Here is an 11291-nt window from a genome sequence, read left to right as displayed (position 1 = left end):
TGGTCTGGTATATTCAGAACGAGGATTTAAGGGGGAAACAGGTATTCTAGACAGAGATTTGTCCCAAATACACCAGGCTACGGACTCATTTGAGGTTCAAATCACAGTTTTCACCACCACAGAAATACACTGAAGCAGGCCCAGGTTTGGGCTCAGACCTGTATGGTTAATGTGTTCTATTATTTTCTCCTACTGACTGCTCCCCCTGGTGGTTGTGAGAGGAAGGAGCAGGTTGAAGGTGTCCTTAAACAGATCCAACTCTACTGTGGGGGAAAAAACATTACAAATTAAACCACAGAACAATGAGCCATATATTTTTCCGGAAGTATAAATGTGAAGCATCGGGTTGGCGTTTCCTCTCACTACCAAATATGGTAATGAGAGGAAGTCCAGTGGCCAGCAGTGGGAGAAGATGGAACGAAATGAATTTATGCCAACATTCTGCTAATTTTCTCATCTATGAATCATTTGGACTCCATACAGTTTTCTGTTTCCAAAACTAGAATTAATAACAAACAAAGTGGACTGCGTTTTGTAGACTTTAACCTTTGCCAAAGTTTTTGTTGTTGTTGAATGGTGTCGTTTAGGAGTGCAAACGAGAAATGAGTTTTTACACATGCGCACTTCACAGAGTAGGCGTTCCCTAACGTAAATATGCAAATAAATGCTTGAACGCACCAATAGAATCTCAATAGCTCTTGCTTGGCTCTGCCCCACTATGATTCATTTGCTCCCATTTGGAACGACAAGGTTTGGTCTACCTTGGGTTAGTTATAACAAGTATTAGCTTAAACAGCTACTGCATGCATACTGCACATGTCTTTATGACTCAAAAGTACCACATCTGCACATTTACCAGACTGACATCCTCATCAGCAGGGAGGGAAATTAACACCAGCCGAGTGCTGGTAGAGTTTGGCATTGGCTGATAGAATGTCTATTGTTACCAGCCACATTGGCGGGTTGTCACTCAGTTCAATCCAAAACCCACATGCAAAACACCGTGTTTGTGTGTTATAACATTACACGTGCATGCGTTTTCTATGTATTATCTTCATTATTATCGGGAAAAAATGTGGGCATCCACCAGCCACCCTGCTCATGAGTTACTATCTGTGATAACCACGTTTCTGTCTTGAACCTGAAGACAGGAACCTGTGGATGCTGCTTTTCCCCGTTATTTCCCCCCTGTTATAGATATAAAACAGTGGTGGGCCGTCAGGGCCAGCAAGGCCTTCTCTGCTGGCCTAAACATCATCAGAATATATCTTTTTTTTTTAAATATATTTTCCCACAAATATGTATTAAATTATTCCCCAGAGTAAGAATTATACTCTTCATTTCATAGCTTTCCTCTTGGTTGCACTGCTTCCAGCCCCAGGTTGAGATTTGGAGGGCTGGTCTTTATGTTAGATCTTTTATCCAATCATATTCAGCCATCATGTGTTGCCAGGGGTCTAAAATCTGCCCTCAGGCCTTCAGAATCAACAGTGCGGGCGCTTGTAACTTAAAGTGAATGGAAATGAAAATTTAGTGTCAACCAATCAGCTTTAGAGTTGGCTATTGTACGCCTGCTGGCTGGCTCCAGTGTTACACAGGAGCCAGCTAGCAGGCGTAGTGCGTGCACGTCTTTTGATTGGATTACCAATATTGAGAAGCAGGTCCTATGGGCAGGTCTATGCAGATCCTCAGAACTAGGAAACTGAATTTGATAAACAAATTAATTTGCGTACGACTAAGCTGTTTTTTCAACCCACAATGGCGGAAGGAGGAGAAGATATCGATTTGGTCGAGGATATAATTATAACGCCATTCTCAAGACGAACTTTTCACCGACGCCGATGCTACAAAGCCTGTCACAGGCGGGAAAGGGGTTCGTTCGCCACTTTCAAAGTTCCAACTACGAGCGCTATCAATGGCTCACAGGCTCCGAGAAGCACTGCAAACTGTACTGCTGGGAATGCCTATTATTTGCAAGTGATCGATTTGGTGTTTGGAGCCACACTGGCTTTGCAAACTTGAGTTGTCTAACCAAGGCAGCAACGAGACACCAAAGTACGGCTGGGCACTTACAAGCAATGGTGCTTTTGAAAACCTTTGGGGACACCCGAGTGGATCTACAGCTCAATGAACAATCGCGCAGGGCAACGGAGCTGCACAATGAAAAGGTGAAGAAAAATAGGGAAATATTGAAAAGACTCATTGATTTTGTCATGTTTTTGGGTAAACAGGAACTTTCTTTTAGGGGACACGATGAAAGTGCTGACTCCACAAACAAAGGGAACTACGTGGAGCTTCTTTCTTTTCTTTCTGAAAGCAACACAGATTTACAATACCACCTGTCCACTAACAAAGTGTTCATTGGGACGTCCGGCAAAATACAAAATGACCTAATTTATGCTATTGCTGAAGTGATGGGAGAAGAGATCAAAATGGAGATTAAAAAGGCTCCCTTTGTTGCTGTTATGGTGGACGAGACAACAGATGTGGGAAATGCAGCACAGCTCTCACTCGTCCTGCGTTATGTGACGGACACAGGAGTCAAGGAGCGATTTATCCGATTTGAAGATGTGACAAGCGGCAAGCGAGCTGATGACATTGCCGCTCCTATTTTCCGTTTCTTGGAGGAAAATGAATGTAGTCTGGATAAAGTTGTGGCACAGTGTTTTGATGGCGCAGCAGTCATGGCATCTGGACTCAATGGGGTGCAGGCTAAAGTTAAGGAGAGGGCACCGATGGCCTTATTCATTCACTGCTATGCACATCGACTAAATGTAGTACTGACTCAAGGAGCCTCAAAGCTTAAAGAATGCAAGGTCTTCTTTGCCAACCTCAATGGCCTTGCAGCATTTTTCTCACGATCCCCTAAGCGCACGCAACTGCTGGATGACATCTGCAAGCGTCGTCTTCCTAAGGTTCCACCAACGAGGTTGCAATATACATCTAGATTGGTCAATGCAGTCTTTGAAAAGAGTTGCCCTAAAGGAGCTGTTTAACCACCTACTGGAACATGATGACCATGACGGGGATACTGTGCTTATGGCTGATGGATTTAATGCACGTTTGGATGATTTTGAGTTTAGTTTTTTGCTTGAAACATTCAATGGGATTTTTAATTATTCGGATGTGCTTTTTGGAATTCTACAGAAACAAACTTTGGATGTACAATTCTGCCTGACAAGGGTGAACGAGTTTTGTGACACAATTGAGCGAGAGAGGTGCAGGTTCAGTCAAATCTACGATGACACAGCTCGCATCTCAAGTTCACCCAGCGCACGCAGAGGCCCAGCACAAGGAGACCCTCCAACATACTATCAACAACTCCACAGCAATATTCTGGACAACATTCTTTGCCAGATACGAAACAGGTTTCAAGACCACGAAAAATGTATGTTTCTCTCCCTCCTGGACCCCCGGCACTTTCAGACCTACCGGAAAAAATTCCCGCAAACAGCCTTCTCCAGCTTAACAGAGAGTCACGGAACACTGTTCGACCTATCCAAGCTAAAAACAGAACTGACTGTAATGTATGCTATGACTGATTTTGAAGGGAAAAGTCCCTCTGATCTCCTTGATTTCCTTAAGCAGAAAAATCTGAATGAGGACATGGGGCAACTTTACACATTGGCATGTGTGACAGTGACTATCCCTGTGTCCACGGCTTCTGTCGAGCGGTCATTCTCGGCCTTAAAGCGAATCAAAACGTATTCCAGAAATGCTACTGGACAGACTCGGCTTTCAGCATTAGCCTCCATGTCGATAGAAAAGGACTTATTGGTGGAACTAAAACGCACAGATATACTGTACAACAGAGTCATTGAAGTCTTCTTGAGGAAAGAAAGGAGGAAGGATTTTGTGTTCAAATAATCAGTCTTTGGTGAGTAGGCATACAATGCATGTTATTTTTTATTAAATGTGTATGTATGTTTCGCATTTTATTTCGTTAATATTAAATACCCTATATATTAACAAAATAAAATGGCAAATAGCCTATGTTGCAAATTATTTGTTTTCTTTCTTTTATTTTCAGTGAATAGTTATGTGTCTTTATCATCACGGTGAAACTGCTTTGGGTGCGACAATGCGCTGTTTAGTGAACACACTGTATTTATTTTTTGGGGGACTTAAAGCTCAAAGTTTGTGGACCAGAAATGGATAGAAGAAGAATATTAATATAACTCTGTTGCACTCGACTATGTTCTTGGCTATTAGTTGAACTGTACTGTATTGTACTCTTCCCCTGCAATTCTCTGAATAAAAATGTCAATTTCAAGGTGACGCAACGCCTGGTTATACTGCGTTTCTGTAATAAGAGGTGGATTAATTCGGGTGGGACTGTGTAGGACCTCACTGAAGGCCCAGGCCCCAGACCCACGGCACGCTACTGATATAAAACCATGCGTGAGCTTGTATAACCTCAAAGACAAATGGCTATGTTGCATTTGCTAATACCAGAAATTTGAGAGCAGCAATAGCGGTAAAAATCAAGGAATAGTCTTTTGGTAGAATTGAAGAGGGAAAAAAACAGTGTATTGATCATAAGAGGTATTGATTAATAAGATCTCGAGTTGATAGGATCCGATGACGAGAACCTGCGAGATCTGTGTTTAAGGGGGTTCCACACCACATGACCACACATTCATTCCCTTCTGCGTAGCTACGCTAGAGTGTGTTCCGGAGCTAGCCTCGGCACACATTTTATTATCAAAAAACAAAAAACTAAAAAAATAAACACAGGGAAGAATATTTTTGTAAGAAAAAAAACTCGGTGAAGCAGGACTAACAAAGTAACCCGTCGAAAATAGGACGAGAATTCGGAAGAGAAGGCCATTTTGCTCCCTTGATAACATTGTTGAAGGCGTGGGTGATTTCACATTGATAGCAAGCTAACTGAGACATTTTTAGCTAGAAGCTAACGTAGCAGTTTGTCGATATCGCATCTGTTATTATTGTAACGCTAACTAGTCGTACTTTAAGAATATTGTAGCTACTAGCAACTTTGGTCGAAAATATTTCCTCAGAAGGTAACGTTAGCTTGCTAGTCACTAGGTAGCAGAATTAGCTATCCGGCCCGCATTGCTTTTTTTTGGCCTAAGTGCGAATTAACGTTAACTTCCAAAACATTTTTTTTAAATCCAGTAACGAATCTTCGGTGTCATAAGACACCATTTCGCAGACGTTAGCCTGACAACGTAACGTGTTTACCCTCCGTATTTTTAAAACAAAACATCGTCTTGACAACACAGTCCAGAGTAGACATGAATCCAAGCGCGCCCAGTTACCCGATGGCCTCCCTCTACGTCGGCGACCTGCACCAGGATATCACCGAGGCCATGCTGTACGAGAAGTTCAGCCCCGCCGGGCCTATCCTCTCGATTCGAGTCTGCAGGGACATGATCACTCGTCGATCCCTCGGATATGCCTACGTTAACTTCCAACAACCAGCCGATGGTAACTATTGATGATTTTAAAACATTTAATCGTAATGGTATGGATGTAACAGTAAAATATATTACATGACGTAGCTCACACGTTCACGTTGCACCAAAAAATGTCATGCCGGGGTGGTGATTAACATCTGGTCTAGTAAATAATCATGCGTATCCATTTGATAAACGTGTTTTCAGTTCACCAAGCTACGTAGGCCAACTAGTCTTTCAGTGTCCTCATTTGCTGTAGTGTTGGGCTCAATAATTAAATTGGGAGTATCGGCCGCATCCCCACGTACAATGGAGCGGTGTCCTTCAACAGCATTCTAATGGTATGGCTCCTGATATGTTTCTAGCCGAACGTGCCCTGGACACCATGAACTTCGACGTCATCAAAGGGAGACCTCTGCGTATCATGTGGTCTCAGCGTGACCCTTCCCTGAGGAAGAGTGGAGTGGGCAACATTTTCATCAAGAACTTGGACAAGTCCATTGACAACAAGGCCCTCTATGACACCTTTTCAGCTTTTGGAAACATCCTATCGTGCAAGGTAGGCCGAAGAGACTCTTCTGGCTGTGTGTGGCTGCCATATGCTGTGTTGTTCAGCATGCCCCCCCCCGCCCCCCCCCTCAAAGAAAACCCCCGCAGCAGTGTTGGTTGAAATGTGTGTTGAATTTTGAGTCTGTTGTCTTTGTACGCATGATGTGTTTTTAAAAACCACTGCCTGTGCTCTCCCAATGTCCTTTCTCTCCAAGGTGGTTTGTGATGAGAATGGCTCAAAGGGCTATGGCTTTGTGCACTTTGAGACCCAGGAGGCTGCTGAAAGAGCCATTGAGAAAATGAACGGCATGCTGCTCAATGACAGAAAAGTGTAAGTGCGATCAGTCCTTGTGAACTTGGACGTAGCCGATAATAGATGGGGGTGGGGGGGGCCTAGTCAGCCATCCACAGCGTTAAAGTGCAACAATAACTCAAACCGTACAGGAAATGTAACTTTGAGTTGTAAATGTGAACTGGTTTTTAATTTCAACTGGTTCAAAGATTTGTTTGATTTAAAGTAGGATTGGTTTTCGTGTGAGTTCTAACTTTAATCTTACTAACTCAGGTTTTTATTTTTTCAAGTGTCGACTAATATAGAACTGTTGCTCTGTGGCCTTGTGCTTCTCTACTCACCGCCTTATCAAACTCAATACTCTTCCTGGGGGGTTTAGTCAATATGGTGGTAACAAACATTACCAAGCTCATGTTTCTGCCCCCCCCCCCCCATCCTCTACAGAGCAGGTAGCCCTTTCTACACATTATTCAACTCACACAATATTTATTTTTATTAACATACAATAGGTTCGTCGGACGCTTCAAATCTCGCAAAGAGCGTGAGGCTGAGCTTGGTGCCAGAGCCAGAGAGTTCACCAATGTTTACATCAAGAACTTTGGAGAGGATATGGACGACGAGAAGCTGAGAGAGCTGTTTGGGAAATATGGTAAGTGTCCTCCACGTGTGATGTGTTACACCCCCCGGGGATGTGTTCATTAGGAAACAACCGGGCACCAAGCGAGGAGGGACCCGACCTGATTTATGTCCCAATAACAAATGTTTTGTCACTTCGCTATAATGAATCTAGCCCAGATTGTCGATTTTTGTTTCCTCTTGTAGTAAATGTCGGTTCCGTAGAATTAGAATTTGATGGCGTTTTTGTGTTGGACTCTTATTGTTCCGGGACCGGCCCTGAGCATCAGGGTGATGACGGACGACAGCGGGAAGTCCAGAGGGTTCGGCTTCGTCAGCTTTGAGAGGCACGAGGATGCTCAGAGGGTGAGTTGGGCCGTACATTTCCTTATTATCATTATCTGGATGTTGAATAGAGCTAAGTGGAAGACAGCCATTTTCTTTTTGACCTCAACGGGACCACCTGTATCCGTATCTTCTCAGGCCGTAGATGAGATGAACGGGAAGGATTTTAACGGCCGTCAGGTCTACGTGGGCCGCGCCCAGAAGAAGGGAGAACGCCAGACGGAGTTGAAACGCAAGTTCGAACAGATGAAACAGGACCGTATGACCCGGTACCAGGGGGTCAACCTGTACGTGAAGAATCTGGACGATGGCCTTGACGACGAGCGTCTGAGGAAGGAGTTCTCTCCCTTCGGTACCATCACCAGCGCCAAGGTAACCTTCCTAAGTCAACATCACCTTCTGATTGAACCATTACAGTCATGTGGTTGTACGCTTGTTTCCTGTTTCTATATAGCAGTGTGTCTACCAGCCCCTGTCTTTCTGGTTCAGAAACCCCTTTAATCTAATGTACCTCTCTCTCTAGGTGATGATGGAGGGTGGCCGCAGCAAGGGCTTTGGCTTCGTGTGCTTCTCCTCCCCAGAGGAGGCCACCAAGGCCGTGACGGAGATGAACGGTCGCATCGTGGCCACCAAGCCGCTGTACGTGGCGTTGGCTCAGAGGAAAGAGGAGCGCCAGGCTCACCTCACCAATCAGTACATGCAGAGGATGGCCACCGTCCGGCCCGTACCCAACCCGGTCCTCAACCCTTACCAGCCTGCCCCTCCCTCGGGTTACTTCATGGCCGCCATCCCCCAGACTCAGAACCGCGCTGCCTACTACTCCACCAATCAGCTGGCTCAGCTGAGACCAGGCCCACGCTGGGCCACCCAGGGTGTCAGACCACAACGTAATTATCTCCATAGTTGACATAACTATTTTTTTTATTGGGTCAATAGTTTCACTCCAGACTAGAACCCAATTCTCTAATCCAGGAAGTTGTTTGATGTTTAATTGTCCCCTTTCTGCTTCCAGACTTCCAGAACATGCCCAACGCCATGCGTCCGTCCGCCCCCAGGCCGCAGACCTTTGGGGCCATGAGACCCTCGTCCTCCCAGGTGCCACGCATGATGGCCGGCCAGAGAATGGGTGAGTTTAGCCGGTGGACCCGGCCCTGCATATATACCTTCATGATTTTCACAACCACCTTTCATCTTGCTACTATTTACTCGATTTTATACCGTCTGTTAAAGGATTTAAGCCTTGAGACACGGATTATGTATGTGTGTCATTCAGAGGGTGAATGGGGCAAGACAAAATATTTTAAGAGCCTTAGAACGGGGTAGGTGTAGTAGATGCCAGGCGCACCGGTTTGTGTCAAGAACAGCAATGCTGCTGGGGTTTTTCACGCTCAACAGTTTCCCGTGTGTATCAAGAATGGTCCACCACCCAAAGGACATCCAGCCAACTTGACACAACTGTGGGGAAGCATTGGAGACATGGGCCAACATCCCTGTGGAACGATTTTGACACCTTGTAGAGTCCATGACGACTAATTGTCTGTTCTCAGGGCAGAAGGGGGGGGGGGGTGCAACTCAATATTAGGAAGGTGTCCTTAATGTTTTGTACACTCACTATGTCTCGAACTATATGAATCTGTCTCTTGGATGTTGACCGTGTTCCTCCCCTCTCTCTCTCTTCAGCCACCCAGGCCCTGGGCCAGCGTCCTACCAGTGCGGCTGCTGCAGCCCCAGTGAGGATGCCCCAGTACAAGTACGCAGCCGGTGTGAGGAACCCCCAGCAGCACATGGCCAGCCAGCCCCAGGTGCCCATGCAGCAGCCCGCTGTCCATGTCCAGGGACAGGAGCCTCTGACGGCCTCCATGTTGGCGGCTGCTCCTCCACAGGAACAGAAGCAGATGCTGGGTGAGTCTCTGGTCACGTCTTCGTTACTGACCTTCCCCGTCTTCTTCAGTTAAAGGTGCTTTCTGCATTATAATGTCAGGAAAATGTCTAATATATATCTGTGGTAATAGTGGAATGGTAGTGTTTCGTAATGTTACTTATGTTGTGGATTGGCTGATATTCACCTATTGATTTCTCCCGACCATTTCCTGATTGCTAAAATTCAAATAGTTTGGCTAATTTCAATTTATCTGACAAAATAAGCAGTCATTGTGTTGAGAATCATTGTACCGTCTAAACCGCTGTGAAATATATTTTCAATAAACTCAAAATATTGTATTCGCAACAAGAACAACTTGAGGAGAGGAAGTATAGATATAGCGACGTAGAACATATCTACCTATTCTTAGACTGGCTTTCAATGAGAATGACAGATCTATAACACCCATTTCTATGTGAATTTGGTCTGGTCGCCCAAAAAAGTTAAACCATTTGCACCTTTTTTAAAAAAGCCGATCAACATTTTTATGTGCTCTTTGTCAATGATGTTATCAGTACAAATGTCTGAACATATGAATTTCTGTGATTCTTATTTGTTTTTACTGAGACAAAGAGCCCAACCTATCCATCATGATCACTGAAGAAGGAACATCTGTTGGCCCTAAATGGCTGCTCATCCTTTTTCTGGGTCCTTTACTGATGCTGAATTCTCTCCCTCCCCCCTCCTCCTCCTCATTCTCCAGGTGAGCGTCTGTTCCCTCTCATCCAGAACATGCACCCCAGCCTGGCTGGAAAGATCACTGGCATGCTGTTGGAGATAGACAACTCTGAGTTGCTCCACATGCTGGAGTCTCCCGAGTCTCTCCGCTCCAAGGTGGACGAGGCTGTTGCTGTGCTGCAGGCTCACCAGGCCAAGGAGTCCGCCCAGAAACCCACCAACCCCGCTGGAGTCCCCAGCTAAGAACCGGTAAGAACTATTTAGAATGTAAATGTATTATTTATGCTGTTTTTATAAAGTGTTACATCAATGTTAGTATGCTACTAATGTAAACATGTGTTTTTTTTGTTGTTTCAGAGACGGTCATCCTTAACTTGCTTCACCGAAGAAAACGTTAGAAAAATTTAAACATGGGAAAAAAACTGAAAACTCTGAAAACATTGCAAAATGAATAAAGTATTTCTTTACAAAAAATGAATACACCATCTGCCAGGTCTAGAGAAGATTAATCTAGTCCTTGTTATTAAAAGTACAAAAGTGGACCCAACAAAAAAAAATAGCAAAACTTATCTAATTATTGAAAAATGTTTGACAAAATGTGACCATAAAAAAATAAACATTCCGTTGTTTTATTTCCTCTTCCAGTATCAGTACTCAGAATATCAGCTGTTGTGTTCAGAGATGGAGATAGCTGAGTACTTTGAAAAGTCATTTGGATTGAAAACTGCTTAATAAAGATATCAAACACTTAAAATGGCTGCCTCTTCCTTGAGCTGGGTGCATAAAGGTTCGTCTAACCTCTTTGTCGATTGGTAGATGGACATTCACATTATAGCCAATCTAAAAGGCAGAAGTATTACGACGATGAGCAATAGTTGTTTCTCCTTACATTAGTGCACTGTAGTCGCTAATGGAAACGCTGACCTTTCCTTTTGAGATAATGGGTATTGCAGAGCACTAGCATGGAGTGGCAGGAGCTATAGTCTGCCACTAGGTGGCGCTGTATTTTTCCTGAAATAATGGAAGTGGCTCGTGAATGTGATGTACAACTCCAGCTGATCACCAGTTGCCTTAAAACCTCCCAAATATGGTCTCTCTTTGTAAACTAATGAGAGTTTTCTTCTGAGATGACTGGCAATATTAAAGGCAGATGTGTGACTGGTCAGCCAGTGATCTTACACCTGTCACCCTCCACTCCAGTCCTCTGACTGGTCAACCTGTCACCCTCCACTCCAGTCCTCTGAATGACTGGTTGACCTGTCACCCTCCACTCCAGTCCTCTGAATGACTGGTCAACCTGTCACCCTCCAGTCCTCTGAATGACTGGTCAACCTGTCACCCTCCACTCCAGTCCTCTGAATGACTGGTCAACCTGTCACCCTCCACTCCAGTCCTCTGACTGGTCGACCTGTCACCCTCCACTCCAGTCCTCTGAATGACTGGTCACCCTCCACTCCAGGCCTCTGGCTGG

The 11291-nt window shown here is 44.7% G+C and overlaps 1 protein-coding gene and 1 non-coding gene across 2 annotated transcripts; both read left to right on the top strand.

Annotated features, from left to right (window-relative positions):
- The first annotated feature begins 4637 nt into the window (after positions 1–4637).
- Positions 4638–10574, top strand: LOC120040159 (polyadenylate-binding protein 1A). Its single transcript, XM_038985407.1, has 11 exons — positions 4638–5451; positions 5786–5979; positions 6185–6300; positions 6771–6910; positions 7142–7242; positions 7360–7593; positions 7745–8108; positions 8234–8347; positions 8902–9123; positions 9846–10069; positions 10178–10574. The coding sequence occupies exons 1-10, from the start codon at positions 5259–5261 to the stop codon at positions 10061–10063; spliced, it is 1896 nt and encodes a 631-aa protein (XP_038841335.1). The 5' UTR covers positions 4638–5258; the 3' UTR covers positions 10064–10069; positions 10178–10574.
- Positions 9636–9716, top strand: LOC120040164. Its single transcript, XR_005475581.1, has one exon. It is a non-coding gene; the product is annotated as a small nucleolar RNA SNORD72 (small nucleolar RNA).
- Positions 10575–11291: the final 717 nt, after the last annotated feature.

This window comes from Salvelinus namaycush, unplaced genomic scaffold, assembly GCF_016432855.1.
Source record: "Salvelinus namaycush isolate Seneca unplaced genomic scaffold, SaNama_1.0 Scaffold330, whole genome shotgun sequence".
Classification (NCBI taxonomy): Eukaryota; Metazoa; Chordata; class Actinopteri; order Salmoniformes; family Salmonidae; genus Salvelinus; species Salvelinus namaycush.
Note: the sequence above shows the minus strand (reverse complement) of the source record. Positions and strands in the feature narration are given on the sequence as shown.

What these genes read in the sequence shown, in the direction of transcription:
- LOC120040159 (XM_038985407.1), top strand. Translation starts at nt 5,259, where the DNA reads ATGAATCCAAGCGCGCCCAGTTACCCGATGGCCTCCCTCTACGTCGGC. An exon ending in GTACCATCACCAGCGCCAAG is followed by an intron (nt 7,594 to 7,744) that starts GTAACCTTCCTA and finishes CTCTCTCTCTAG; the next exon opens with GTGATGATGGAGGGTGGCCG. An exon ending in GATGGCCGGCCAGAGAATGG is followed by an intron (nt 8,348 to 8,901) that starts GTGAGTTTAGCC and finishes CTCTCTCTTCAG; the next exon opens with CCACCCAGGCCCTGGGCCAG.